Source organism: Gopherus evgoodei, chromosome 6, assembly GCF_007399415.2.
Source record: "Gopherus evgoodei ecotype Sinaloan lineage chromosome 6, rGopEvg1_v1.p, whole genome shotgun sequence".
NCBI classification, from domain to species: domain Eukaryota; kingdom Metazoa; phylum Chordata; order Testudines; family Testudinidae; genus Gopherus; species Gopherus evgoodei.
Window position 1 is genome coordinate 31,664,034 of NC_044327.1, and position 15,400 is coordinate 31,679,433.

A 15,400-nucleotide genomic window follows, 5' to 3' on the forward strand; every position below is an offset into this window, starting at 1 on the left:
GTGCTAAGAGCCCCAGCCTTTGACAAACCATTCCTAGTAACCACAGATGCATCTGAGCGTGGTATAGGAGCAGTTCTCATGCAGGAAGGACCAGATCACAACTTCCATCCTGTCGTGTTTCTCAGCAAGAAACTGTCTGAGAGGGAAAGTCACTGGTCAATCATTGAAAAGGAATGCTACGCCATTGTATACGCCCTGGAAAAGCTACGCCATACGTTTGGAGACGGCGGTTCCAGCTACAAACCGACCATGCTGCGCTAAAGTGGCTTCATACTGCCAAGGGGAACAACAAAAAACTGCTTTGTTGGAGTTTAGGTCTCCAAGATTTTGATCTTGAAATTCAACATATTTCAGGAGCTTCTAACAAAGTAGCTGATGCACTCTCTCGTGAAAGTTTCCCAGAATCCACTGGTTGAAATTTGTCCTTGAAATGTAGAAAGTCTTGTAGTTTGCATACTTAGTAGTATATGTAAAGGTGCATGTGTTGTTTTAAGCTGTTTGTTCTAAAGTTCTAGGAAGAAATCACCGCCAGTGAGGTTCCCCACTGTCTGCGATTTGGGGGGCATGTCATAAACAGATAATTAAGGATTAATGTCTCTTATACCTGTAAAGGGTTAACAAACAGGGAACCAAACACATGACTAGGGGACCAATCAGGAGACAAGATACTTTCAAATCTCGGTGGAGGGAAGCCTTTGTTTGTGTTTTTTGGGTTTTGCTTTGTTCTCTCTCGGCTCTTAGAGTGACCACATGTACCTACAGGCTCTCTAATCTTCTATTCCAATTTAGTAAGTACAAAAGGTAGAAAGGCTGTTTAGTCTTTTTAATTGTTTTTGCTTTATTTGCAAATGTGTATCTGGCTGGTAGGGGTCTAATGTGTATTTGGCTAAAAGTATTTTAAATTGTATTTCTGCTGGAGGAGGCTTTTTTCTCCAGTTTCTATAAGCTGACAGACCCTGTAATATTCCATCTTGAATTTACAGTGATTTTCTTTATTCTTTTTTTCTTTTATTAAAAGTTTTGCTTTTAAGACCTGTCTGATTTTTCCCCTTGTTGAGGCTCAAGGGAATTGAGTCTGTACTTAACAGGGAAGGAGAAGGGAGGGGGAGAGAAAGGGGGGGAACCCACCTGATTTCTCTGTGTTGTGATTCAAGGAGTTTGAATCACGGTGATCTCCTAGTGTACCCAGGGCGGGAAAGATCTGGGAGGAAGAAAGGAGAAGGGGGAATCCCTTTGTTTAGATTCACAGAACTTGAATCTGTGTATCTCTCCAGGAGCCCAGGGAAGAAACACCTGGAGGGAGGAGGGGGAAGGGAAATGGTTTATTCCCCTTTGTTGTGAGACTCAAGGAATTTGGGGGTCCCCAGGGAAGGTTTTGGGGGAGACCAGAGTTTATCAGGCACTCTACTCTAAGTCCTGATTGGTGGCAACACTACAGGATCTAAGCTGGAAATTAAGCTTAGAGGAATTCATGCTAGTACCCATATTTTGGACGCTAAGGTTCAGAATTGGGAATTATACTGTGACAGGCCTATTCCACCAATTCCCCCAAATCGGGCCCCACACCCAGTGACAATCCCTTCCCTGGCTAGAGGTATCTTTTTAATTTTCAGTTACCCGGTGGTGCTCTGAGTCTTCGGCCGCACTTCGGTGGCAGGTCCTTCAGTGCCATTGAAGACCCTGGAGCAAGTGAAGGACCCACTGCCGAAGTGCCGCCAAAGACTTAGAGCACCGCCTGGTGAGTACAAGCCCCACGTGTTTTTTTACATGTGTGTTGTTTTTTTTTTTAGTCATCCCTGATGGGGCCCTGTCGAAACTGTTCTAATTGGGCCCTGCACTTCCTAAAGCCGGCCCTGGATTCACCCCATGGTGGATGTTATAATCAAGTGTCCAACAAGCATATATGCACACAGATAATTGGGTTGCATTGCCACAAATACAAATCAAGCACTGTAACTGAAATCAAAAGGTTGTGTGCTGTCCCATCAGAGATTTCTCTGTCTCCAATGTCAGGTGCAGGATGTGTAGGGTGAGAGGCAGAGAGAAAAAGCCCACTATTGATGTAATATGTGATTAATTCACTCTGGTGTGTGTGTGTGTGAATATACACTGTTGCCATGCAGCTCCTTAACAATAAGGAGAGGGTCTCTATGTGCAGGTGCCATATGTTAAGAGGTAAGAGGCTCACAGACAGACCTCACTCCAAACTGAAGAATGCTTATTTTAAAAAGAATAAGTCCTCTTGTATCACTTTCATATGGCTTTAACTATGTAAAATGATAATTTCATTTTTTTTTTTATATAACTGGGCTGGGAGATCTTTGTGTAGAAGACTGTTTGCTTTTCTCATGTGCTGTTCAATTTTCTTGGCATTACTTGAAGGGAAACTGTCAAGATGACGATCGTATATCTTTCAAATTGTTCCTTTCTTATAACATCTCGATTATAAGAATGTTTTAAAATCTACTTTGTTTTTTCATCATTTCTGATCTTCATTTATGGCCTGATCCAAAAGACTTCTTTCCATTGGCCTCAAACAGGCTTTGGAGCAGGCACTTCACATCTTTAAACTTCTGCCTATCTAATCTATCTATACTGTGCTTATCCCCATGGTGTCTGAAGTCTAGATTTTTTTGGCACAGTTTTGACTGTGAAATTAGATTTGTCAGTTTTACCTTCCATGAATAGTTAGTTAATAGTTATCATCACTTCCTAGTTCCCATATCTTTAAAACTATGATCTATGTCTCTATCTAGGATCTTATACTGGCACCAATCGCTCTGGTGAATAGAGGATTATTAATAAAATTAACTGTTTACTATTATTTATATTGCTGTAGTGCCTAGAGGCTCCAGTCAAGATCAGAGTCCCATTGTGCTAGGTACTGTACAAACAAATAGTCGGAGACAGTCCCTTCCTCAAATAGCATAGTCTTAAGACAGACAACGGATGAAAGAACAGAAGTTTCATTATACCCATTTTCCAGATGCGGAATTGAGGCACAGAACAATTGATCCTGAACCAGCAAAGCACTTAAGCACTTGTGTACTCCCGTGGAAGTCAATAGGACTAGTCACATGCTTAAAGTACAAATACATGCTGAAGTGTTTTGCTAAATCATGCCTTCAAAGATTTGCCCAAAGTCAGAGATGGGGTTTGTGGCAGAGCCAGGAACTGAGCCGAGATGGCCTGAGCCTTAGTCCAGTATTGCAAGGTCATAATTTCTGTTACTTTTCTTTAGTTCTAAAAATAAAAAACAATATGCTTTCATTGAAATTATTTTAAAAGGCAATTTAAAACTTTCCATTCATATTAGGTTATGTAAAACTTAAGAGTTGGATGTAAACCTTTGGGTCATCTCCCATTCCAAGCTATAGGCTCTTACACAACCAAAAATGCCTTATAACATGATGAAGACATTTGATTTAGGGACTGCTGGCAAAAGTCTCATTGACTGTTCTGGGAGCTTTTCCTGTGTAGCAGCTACAGAATCATACTCTTAATTTAGAGCAGCTCTAAGTTACTATCTACGTGTGCTTCTGCTTTAGAAACTGTTTCACATTATGAGTAATAGTAATAATATAGTATAATTAATGCCCAAATTATGAATGAAGGTTTGCAGAATGAAGGCATTTTCTGGTGCATTCGCTCCTTTGCTGCTAGATTTGAGTTGTCTATCTCTATCCTGTTCTCTCTGTCCTGCAAATTGCTGAGCACTCTGGTCCTCAGTTTACTCAGTGGAACCGCTCACATGCCTGAAGTTAAGCACAGACTTAAGTACTTGGCTTGATCAGGCCTAAATTTGGACAATGAATCCATTCAGGAAAATCAGTCTGTTCATGGACAATTTGAAAAATAGAAAAAAAGGTGGAATTAGTCAAATAAATTATTCATTACGCATTATTTGTCCAGCTCCTTGCAAGAGCTGATCTCTAGATTTCCTAAATGGATGGTTTTTCTGTGCACATAATTTGTCTGGAAATTGTAATTACTCAGACTTTATAACATCCATCACACCATACATCACTACTCCCCTTTTATTCTTTAACACTTATTAGAGTTACATGACACTTAGTGCTTTTGATTTTCAGGGCTTTGAATGGACATTTTGTCCAGTTCCAATGTACCTCTGAAGCTGCATACAGGTGAACCCATAACCTCAAAATAAAATGTGTTGGAAGCTGCACTGTTTGACCATTTCATTGCAGAACCAGCCCACGTTCAATACAAGGGCTGGTGGCTGTCTTTATGTGTACTATACAACTCTAAGTGCATTGTGAGTGCTGAGCAAATGCTAAATAATAATAAAGATCTGCAGGGAAACTGAGCCTGGCTTCACTTGAAAGTATCATAAACTTTTTTAAGAAAACTGATCTGTTTTGAGTTTGTAAAGATACAAAATCAAGTGCATTTCAGTTTTGTCATAAACTTTTCACACAACCTAGCAATGGCAATAATCAGGATGTATTATTTTGATTGTCATCGGCATACTCTGCAGTTCCATAGGAACCTTTGAAAATAAACCTCCTTTCATTTATGCTCATTTGCAAAGTAACTCTGGGGAAAAAAATCCCAACCACCTCAAGCGCTGTGAATGGTCTTTCCCCCGCATTTTACCCTTCCTCTTTTCAGCAATCTCTGAATGCCTTTGTTTTTCTGTAGCAGTATGAACAGTTTTTCTTCAGCCAGTTCAAAAGTTCAGTGTGGCATATGTGCACAAGTCTATGCAAAGGTCAAAAACTTACTGCTTCTGGTCCTTGTGAGCTATGGTCACTGACAGCTTTTAGGCATCTCATTTGTGTTTAAAATATAAAACTGCTTTCCAGGACTTAAGTGAGGTGAGGAGACGTTTTGGGGAGGTTACTTGTTTAAGCCATTGCCCTTACAGGTAAACTAACAGACCAAGAGCAAGCACAGCCTAATGATTTGATGTGCACACATGCCAATGTTTTCTGTGGAAAAAGCCGGAATGGCATTGCAGTTCTGCTGCTACTTATTGATGTTACTTTGGGCACTGGCAGATGTGGGGGTGGGGAGGAGAGAGAGAGAGAGACAAAGTGTGTTTCACACAGAGATCATGCAATCTTTCTCTTTCACTTTCAGGAAACAATAGAGAGAGTACAAAGCCAAAAACTGTCAGCTGGTCTGTCAACCAGCAAGAATAAATATTCCTTATAGCTTTTTATATGTTATTTTATTCTAACTGCCACAGTCAGTTCACTAAGACACCAGTTCCAGTTAAACAAACCTCTCTCCGTTCAGTTCCTGATCCTGCAAACTTTATTCATGTGTATAAGTGACTCTAAAATTTACTGATTATAATAATTCAGTACTGTTACCAGCAACAGGATTTGAGTTATGCCCACAGCCATGGGGTGAAGAGATGTTGTGCTGTCTAACCTAACCATAATACAGCAACTTTCACCATAGTGTCAGGAGAGCGGCCATTCTTCAGATGAGTCTCTACACTCATCAGGTGCCTATCACTGGTGGCTGAAGTAGAAGTTAAGATCCCATGACATCCTGCAAAGAACAGGATTTAACCCTTTGTCCTAATCAGTATTCTTTGTTTTGGTAAAACAAGTTTTAATGCCCAGGGCTAATGCAGGAAGAATATAATCATTGCCTATACAGCCATTCTGCAGTACCAGTCTTTAACTCATCCTTTGAAATACCTGAAGTATGACAGACACACACATAATTACACAGCAAAGAACCAGATTAAAAGAACATTATCAAGATTGCAAAGTCAATCATTCAAAAGTTAGGAAATGTCAGAATTAAGATTGCCTGCACACCCTTTATTCAGCCCCTTGGGCATATGCGTTATCATACAGATATATTTTCCACAGGATCCTTGCCTCCTTGAATGCACAGAATAGAGGTGCTCATTTAATCAGCAGCTATTTGATATTGTCTTTTCTCCCCATTGTTCAATGTCTGGCGCCGAATTTTATTTACTACACACTATTCAGACCCTGTTCTGAAGACAGAATTTTTAATTTTCTCATGGCCTTCACTATGGTATTCATCACTATAGTGTCTGAGTGCTTCACAAACATAAATTTATTTTCACAACGCCCCTGTGAGATGTAGGGGGAGTTGTTACCCCATTTTACAGATGAGGAATTGAGACACACAGATATTAAGGTCCCCTAATTTTGGGTGCCCAATTTGAGACTCCTAGAACCTGGTTTTTCAGAGTATGTAGCATTATTTAGCATTTTATATGTTCAAAGCACAACTCCCATTGGCTTCATTTGCAGCTGTGAGTGCTCAGCATTTCTGCAACTCAGACTCCAGGGTCTGAAGTCAAGCTCAGAAAATGAAGAACACACCATTAGTGGCCACCTATGAGAAGTTTGGTTTAAGTCAGTTCTTTGGCTTCACTTAAGAACTCTGGGGCAGAGACAGGGATAGAATCCAGTTCCCTAGGGCATCATTCAGCTGCCTTAACCACACGACCATCCTTTCTCTTCCTCAAATCCCCTGCCTCATTCACTACACACCTTCCAGTTACTGCAACAAATGAAGCAGGGCTCCTACGAACAACAGCCTTCATCACTCAAATTTGATTTATCCTCAGAGCAGGTCCATCCGGTGCACTGATGAGGCAGGAGTCCTGTGGAAAAATAGTATTTTAAAAGTCTAGAAAATTACACACACACATGCATACATTAAAAAACATTATAAAAGTTGGGACAGTTTTGTAAGCAACTGAGAAAATAGGGTCTTACAGTGGGAAGTGTTAGGCAGTTTTAGTAATAATGGTGATGCAACCAACCCTATCCATATTTTCTATGATAATTTTCTGTGATAGTGGCCTGGTCTACACTGCGTGTTTAAATCAGTTTTAGCAGAGTTAAACTGATTTAACGCTATACCTGTCCACACAACGAGGCCCTTCATATCGATATAAAGGGCTCTTTAAATCGGTTTCTGTACTCCTCCCAGACGAGAGGAGTAGCGCTAAAATCGGTATTACCATATCGGACTAGGGTTAGTGTGGCCGCAAATCAACGGTATTGGTCTCCGGGCGGTATCCCACAGTACACCACTGTGACCACTCTGGACAGCAATCTGAACTCGGATGCAGTGGCCAGGTAGACAGGAAAAGCCCCGCGAACTTTTGAATTTCATTTCCTGTTTGTCCAGCGTGGAGCTCTGATCAGCACAGGTGGCGATGCAGTCCCAAATCCAAAAAGAGCTCCAACATGGACTGTATGGGAGATACTGGATCTGACTGCTGTATGGGGAGACAGATCTGTTCTATCAGAGCTCAATTACGGAAGACGAAATGCCAAAGCATTTAAAAAAAATCTCCAGGCTGATACAGAGTCCACAGCACAGTGCTGCATGACATGCGTAACAGAAAGCCAAAGAATCAAATGGACGCTCATGGAGGGAGGGAGGGGGTACTGAGGACTCCAGCTATCCCACAGTCCCCGCAGTCTCCGAAAATAATTTGCATTCTTGGTTGAGCTCCCAATGCCTGTAGGGTCAAACACATTGTCCGGGGTGGTTCAGGGTCTACCTCGTCAATTTAACACCCCCCTCCCCCCGTCCATGATAGAAAAGGGGAAAAAATGGTTTCTTGATTTTTTATATGTCACCCTACGTATACTGCATGCTGCTGGTAGACACGGTGCTGCAGCAGTAAACAGTAGCATCCTTTCTCCACCCCTCCCCGGTGGCAGACGGTACAGTGCAGAAGGACTGATAGCCATCCTCGTCATGAGCCCGTGAGTGCCCCCAGCTGGCCTCAGGTGAGGCCGGCCGGGGGCGCCTGGGTAAAAATAGGAATGGTTCCCGGTCATTCCCAGTAGATGATACAGAACGGCTGGTAACCGTCCTCATCATAGCAACTGGGGGCTGAGCTCCATCAGCCCCCTCCTTTTCATGTGTAAAGAAAAGATTCTGTATTGCCTGGACTATCATAGCAGTGGTATGCTGAGCTCCTCTCCCCCACACCGCTTAATGTCCTGCCTGGACTATCATAGCAGCTGGAGGCTGCCTCCCCCTCATTTTATCTCACTAACAAGTCAGTGTTTCTTATTCTTGTATTCTTTATTACTTCATCACACAAATGGGGGGGACACTGCCACGGTAGCCCAGGAAGGTTGAGGGAGGAGGGAAGCAACGGGTGGGGTTGTTGCAGGGGCACCCCCCCCGTGAATGGCATGCAGCTCATCATTTCTGTGGAATATGACACGGAGCGGTTGTGCTCTCTAGTTCTCTGGTACACTGGTTCTCTAGTACACTTGCCCCATATTCTAGGCAGGACTGACTCTATTTTTAGATACCATAAAGGAGGGATTGACTCAGGAAGTGATTCCCATTTTTGTCTTTGCGCCCCCGGTCGACCTCAGCCAGAGGCACCCATGACAGCAGCAGACGGTACAGAACGACAGATAACCGTCATCTCATTGCCAATTTACAATCGCACAGCAGACGGTACAGAACGACTGATGACCGTCTCTGCTATCATGCAAAGGCAAATGAATGCTGCTGTGTAGCGCTGCAGTACCGCATCTGTTAACAACATCCAGTAGATATACGGTGACAGTAAAAAAAAAAAAAAAAAAAAAAAAAGCTAAATGGTCTCCATGATTGCCGTACTATGGCATCTCCCAGGGCAATCCAGGGAAAAAGGGCGCGAAATGATTGTCTGCCGTTGCTTTCCCGGAGGAAGGAATGACTGGTGACATTTACCCAGAACCACCCGCGACAATGATTTTTGCCCCATCAGGCACTGGGATCTCAACCCAGAATTTCAAGGGGCTGGGGAGACTGCGGGAACTATGAGATAGCTACGGAATAGCTACCCACAGTGCAACGCTCCAGAAATCGACGCTAGCCTCGGACCATGGATACACACCGCCGAATTAATGTGCTTAGTGTGGCTGCGTGCACTCGACTTTATACAATCTGTTTTACAAAACCCGGTTTATGTAAAATCGGAATAATTCCATAGTGTAGACTTACCCATTATCACTGGTCTTTGTCCTTTTTTATTATTAGGTTGTAAATACTACTGATTATCCACATAACTCCTGCTTTTTCTGGTTATTCAGACCTCCCCATTAAGGACCAAGCTCACTTATATCCCTGAAACGCCATTAAAGTCAGTGGGGTTGCACAAGTGTAAGCGGAGGAAGAATTTGACCCCATATTTCCTGATCCCCTCTAAGACTCTCCCGTTTGGAGCCAATGGAGAATATTGAACAAGCCAGTGTTACAGATGGAGCAATAGATGAAACTTTCAACAGAAAAATGTAAATGCTGCAAAGACAAATCTTTTCTTCCTATTGAAAAATGACATTATTCTTTGTATAAAGAAACAGACCCCCTCTTTTGCAGAAGCCAAGAGTTAGGAAGCATTATGGTGGCACTCTAGCCACTTGGATGTGAACTGTCAACAGAAACATTTATACCAAAACAAACAAGGAGTTGCTGGAGGAAACAATGACTAGCCACTCTTGAAGACAAGAAATTTTGGCAGCTGATATAATGAGACCCGTATCAAAATAAATTCATGAGGAGGAAAATGCCTTATTTTTAGCACCCGACTCAAATATCTCAATCTAAGATGTTCAATGAACAGAGAGTAGCTGATATCTACATTAATTTTGATTGACAACTTTATAGGAAAATCTGATTTAATACTCTCATTTGTAAGGGGAGCACACTGGATTAGTGGAACTGGCTGCCAGATGTCACTGTTGTTTAATGGAAATATAGCTGCTGGTGCAATGATCAGACTTACTGGTATTTAATGTGTTGTGGTTAGGAATGTGACTATAAAAATGGCACCTTCTTACTCGATATGTGCTCCATGTTATATAGGGTTATTTTATTTACAAAAACAAGTTTTTATTATTATCACTAGCTCTGCAGAGCCAAACCAGCTAGAGAAGGGTGAGCTGGATTTCAGCAACAAATGGGAATCTAAGTTCCACCTACAGAATCTTTGTTTCTGATGATGTACAAAGCACATCCTCTGCTGGTGTCAAATGACATAGCCTTGTTGACAGATCAGGCCCAGAAAGAGCATACTGTGGCTTTTGGGTCCCACTCTGAGCAGCTCAGCCCTGTCATTTGGTGGAGGGACTCTTTTTACTTGTAACCTGAACGATTTGATATAGACATAATTGAGAGAGAGAACAAATATTGAACCTAGCCTTCCAATAGAACCAGACGAGTTGGTTTCTATCTTGTTTTGCTTCCTCAGGGACAGATTCTTCCAGCCTTTTTGGTGTTGAATATTGCCTTACCCCCACTGATTTCAGTAGGACTACTCAGGAAGGAAAGTATGACTCAATATTAGGAAAGATGGCAGAATCCAGCCCTCATGTCTTCCAAATATACATAGGAGCATTCAAGTCTAGCCCTAGTGTTTTGGGGAAGGTTGATGAGATGACATTTTGGGCTCCTGTCAAGAACGTAAGATTCATTTTTAATAATGTGTGTGTAAGTCAGAGCCTTAATTCAGCCCCTGGCTTTCTCTGGTATGCAAGGAGTGGGGCTCAGCTATTTGTGCTGGGGTCTGTGCATAGTTGACCATGTTAGTAAATGTTCCCAAAATTAATCTATGGGGCTGGGGAGGGGCCCAGCTGCAAGAAAGTTTTGTGTTTATTGTGATGAGCATTAGGGTATTTTTAAGGGCTAATTTATGCTGGCACCTACAGTTCCTCTGTTGATACAGAGGTGGTGTTTAGACTCATAGACTCATAGGTCAGAAGGGACCAATCTGATCATCTAGTCTGACCTCCTGCACAAGGCAGGCCACAGAACCCCACCCATCCAATTTTATAACAACCCCTGTCCCAGGACCAAGTTATTGAAATCCTCAAAACTGGTTTGAAGACCTCAAGTTGCAGAGAAACCACCAGCAAGCGGCCCGTGCCCCACGCTGCAGGGGAAGGCGAAAAACCTCCAGGGCCCCTGCCAATCCGCCCTGGAGGAAAATTCCTTCCCGACCCCAAATATGGCGATCAGCTAAACCCTGAGCATGTGGGCAAGAGTCACCAGCCAGCACCCAAGAAGGAATTCTCTGCAGTAACTCAGTTCCCATTCCATCCAACATCTCCCCGCAGACCATTTTGTTTGTAACTCTAGGCATCCAGCCAGTGACTTCCAATGCTAGTGGTGCCATCCTACTGCCGTTCATGAAGGTTCTGGCATTCCCCAACCCCAACAGCAACAGCAAGTAAATTAGGAATCCTACAACCTAGTCTCCTGGCAGAGATTCCTCCCCAATGCACCAGCAGCATTTACGCTAATGAAATTGCTACTAGATTATTCCTCCCTGCCCTTCCACAAAAGAGCCAATCTGTTTTAGCTCGTTCTATCTTGAGCTCATAAGTCTCAAGTGCTACAGCCAGCAATAACCCTTTTTAATGAGGCGGAAGTGTTTCCATGGGACAGCAGGCTGCTGAGAGACTTGAAGTCAAAGAACTTTTGACCTGAATTTACAATACAAAACAACAATAATCAATCAGTGGTTCTGTTTAGCTTCTATAGTGCAGACATGAGGATGCTGGGGTGGGGAGGAGGGCAAAATAACCCAAATTAATCTGAAAGTAAAGCTTCAGCAGTTTCCATTCAGTTACAGCTTCTCCAGTCCAGCTATCACTAGGCTAAGAAGTGAGTGATGTTGTTTTCATTGTATGCTCAAGGCTTCCTCTTTCTGGTCCCTTCTCAGGTGGGAGATTGGGAAATGGAGCTTCTGCAGTCTCACCTGTGGAGTTGGACTGCAGACTCGAGATGTCTTCTGCTCTCACCTCCTCTCAAGAGAGACGAATGAGACGGTGATTTTGGCAGATGAGCTGTGTCATAAACCGAAGCCCACCTTAGTGCAAGCCTGCAATCGTTTTGACTGCCCACCATCCTGGTACCATAGAGAATGGCAACAGGTAAGAGTATGCACCTAATCCATTGTATCCCGTTTGATCTAGTTTAGTCGGTGATACATAGTCGTTCAGTGCAGGCAAGAAGATTCATTTATCACACAGGGCAGGCTGGTAAATTCATTTAAAAAATGAAACATAGATGTCTCCCTTGAAGATCCCAGGACAGTGGTATCTTGTTATCTCATCTTAAACAAGGTCAATATAAAAACAAAGAGACAGAGAATTTTTTTTTCACTAAAGTGGATTAATTTGTAATTGATTTTCACAAATAAATATTGACTATTATTAAGTCTGAATCAGCTTCAAATCTAAAAGGATCATAAATCAGAGTCACGGGTAATGAAAAAAGATGCCGCACCACATAATTCTTAGCTGCCGTCATATGGCTTGCGGGGTAGCCACACAAAGGTCCATAGGAGTCAAGCTATACAGAGATTGTATTAATACCAGATGGGGAAGGAGAGAATGAATAGAACAAGTTTGTGGGCATTCCTTGAAAATTAAAGTAATATTCTAGCTGTGGAGAGATTTTTCCCCTACTTAAGGATGGGATTTTTCAAAGGCACAAATGTTGGTTTAGACACTTCAGTCTTAGTGACTTTCAGTGGGAGTTGGTGGTAGTAGTAGTGGTAGGTGCCTAGTTGCCTTCTGTCTAAAAATCTCCTTCTAAACTGTGTGATATTTGGATCAGTGCGGTAGCTCTGTGTTTTTGGAAGGCAATTGGAAGATCTATTTTAGATCACAACTGAAATGAATTTGTTGCCATCTAGATGCAAAAGAAAACTCTCAGCTTCTTGACACAACTGAGAGTGCTGGAGTTAGATGTAACCCTGCACAGCAAGAGGTCTTGCAGGTCAGGACTGAAGGTGAAATTCACTCCCCAACAGAGAGGCCAGAAAAAAGGCCAGTGCACCACTTACCTCTCATTAAAACCTTCAAAATATGGTTTGAGTAGGATTTAAGTGGTACATCAGCCTTTTGCTGGCCCTCTGTATGTGGTTAATTTTACCCAGTAGGAAATGAGTGGGAGTTTTATCCAGTGCTTTCCCATGCTATGCCTGGCTCCAGCTGTAATGTATGCCACTTATTTAAAAGTCAGTTGAGTTAGATGACATGTTAATATATATTCACCTAGTAGTGCTATTAAACTTGTACAGCAGTAATATATGAGGGAGCTCAGGGCTTATGCAGCCATCTTTGCAACAAAGTTCTGATTTTGCTAAAACCTCACAGCATGAGTCCGTCACTTCTCTTTAAAAAGACTCAACATTATCTACACATTTAAAATATGAAGGCATATATGTATATTACACATACGTATTTTTAAATGTGTCTATCCCACACCCTGGGCATACACGCTATAACTATAAACTACATCCAAAAAACTACATTAAAAGGATGTTTGGGTGGTAAAGTCAAGTGCTCCAAAAGTTGGGAAATGCCAGATTTAAGGTTGCCTGTACCTACCCAAAAGCATGTAACAAGTTCTTGCAGAGTACACACTGCTCTAATGTATTTGAGAGCTGTTAGAATATCGGTATGCTGCAGTTCCATCTACGTTAGGACATTGAGTTTGGTAGGGAGGCTGGTTTTTGGAACCAGGCTTTAAAGCTGAGGCCCTATCTGCATGCGAGGGTCTTTTTGTAAGAGTAGGGGTTTCCACTGGTGTCCCTAGCTGTGAGTTCTCTTACTCTTCACTGTTGTGGAATCTACAGTGCACTGGTTGGCTTCTGGAACAGAGCATATAATGGTAGAAAGGACACCCAGAGTTGGATGGTGATGGCTCCAGGTGGCAGCAGCCATTTCTCCTTTGGGGAAGCCACAACTGGCCAGTGCAGCCTTCACGGTACGGGGTACAGGGTCTGGCCTGACAGATGGGGTATGTACTGTTTCAGCTTATCTCCCAGGGAGCCTCCACTGGCAGAGCTCCTGTGAAGGCCTGGTCACAGTTTAAAGCTGAAGAGCTTTCCATGAAGAGTTCAAACACTGCCTGCCCTCACTCAGGGTGAATCCCTCTTCCAGGGTGCAGGGGAGGGTTGATTTCCAGCAGAGGTGAATCAAGCCCCTGTAGGAACACACACCTTTCCCACAACAAGGTATGCTGCAATTTCCCTATAAGCATTTTATCTGAAGTAGAATTTACATAGGGCAAAATCTACTCCTGTGCAGGGCCCATGCTAAGCTGATGAATCACTTAGCACTTGTCTACACTAACACTTGGTTTGTGGCTAGCTGGGTTGTGAATCTGCCCTGCACTAGCCTGCCATGATTTAGCTGTCCATGTGGACCTTGCTTATGCACATTAGCAATTCAAAATCTTCTTTGAAATGGAACTGGATCAAAGCGCATTAACAAACTGTTAATGTGCGTCAGCAGGGTCCACTACAACTACAGCATGGCAGGCTAGTGCAGGGTAGATTCACACCCCAGCTTGCCACAGTCTAAGTGTTTGTGTAGACAAGCCCTGAGGCCCACTTCAATCCTTAAAGTGCCACACAGGTCCTTGTGCTTGCCTCCTGACTAGTTGTGAATCTTGCCCATATAATGTCTGTGGTTCTGCTTTTCATAGCCATTCCCTCCTGCTAATTTTTAAACAGCAGCAAAAGTTTTAATCTACAAAGGTTCAGGAATGATATTTTCTTCTCTGAGGCTCTTTGTATTTTAAAGAGAGATGGTCTGAATTAGATGTGTTTAAAAGCCCCAATGTTCTTGGCAAATGAAGTCCCGATAATCATCAGAGCATGTAACATTCCAAATGATTAAAAATGCATCCTTATAAATTCAAGACTATATTTATTTTAAAAATGTTGTGTTCCTAGGATTGAGCCATTAGGATGTTTATCTTGTTTTCAGTAGTGTGTTTCTGAAGGAAAGTGGATACCAGTATTCAATTTTTACAAGCCCTAGTAAATATCTGCTCTGCAGAGATCAAGTGGGAGATGTCACATTAATAAATCTTCATCTGTCTTGGTTATATTACTGAATAAAGGCCAAAGTCTCAGGCATGTCCCTCTCTGTGCGTGCTCAGTCTGTCCTGTCACTAAGGTTACTCTGGAACAATTTCCTGCCCTAGATCAGCACTGGAAAACCGTTGCCCTCTTCATACTTTTCCAAGCTATTTTTCTCCTTATTTTAAAATGTCTTCTTAAATTTAAGAAGTGCCAGGCCTTAGAAGCCAGCTGTATCCCGCAGAGCTGCTGGCAGGAAGAGGCCTACTCTAGGCTCCCAAAGCAGCTGCTCTGCCTTGCTACAGACCCATAGAAGCAAGTCATTTTAGACAGTAAAAACCATGCTTGAAGGCTAGACTGTAGCAACATAGTGTTGGGGGCATTGCGGATCTGGATTGCTGCAGGAGGAACTTGGGACAGGGGGATTGTCCTTAAGAGGTACAGTCCCTTCCCAAATGCCCCAGTGAGCAGGGAGAACTGCATACGCTGCACCATCCCTCCGAACTCAGGGGTTGTACCGTATGACTGGAGAATTGCTAA

The 15,400-nt window shown here is 42.7% G+C and overlaps 1 protein-coding gene across 4 annotated transcripts in view; it reads left to right on the top strand.

Annotated features, from left to right (window-relative positions):
* Positions 1 to 15,400, top strand: part of ADAMTSL1 (ADAMTS like 1) — a 692,925-nt gene that overhangs the window by 596,783 nt on the left and 80,742 nt on the right. For all 4 annotated transcript variants that reach the window (XM_030566852.1, XM_030566853.1, XM_030566854.1 and 1 more), the window contains one exon: positions 11,705 to 11,915. In XM_030566852.1, coding sequence (XP_030422712.1) covers positions 11,705 to 11,915 — 211 coding nt within the window. The remainder of the gene's footprint in view (positions 1 to 11,704; positions 11,916 to 15,400) is intronic.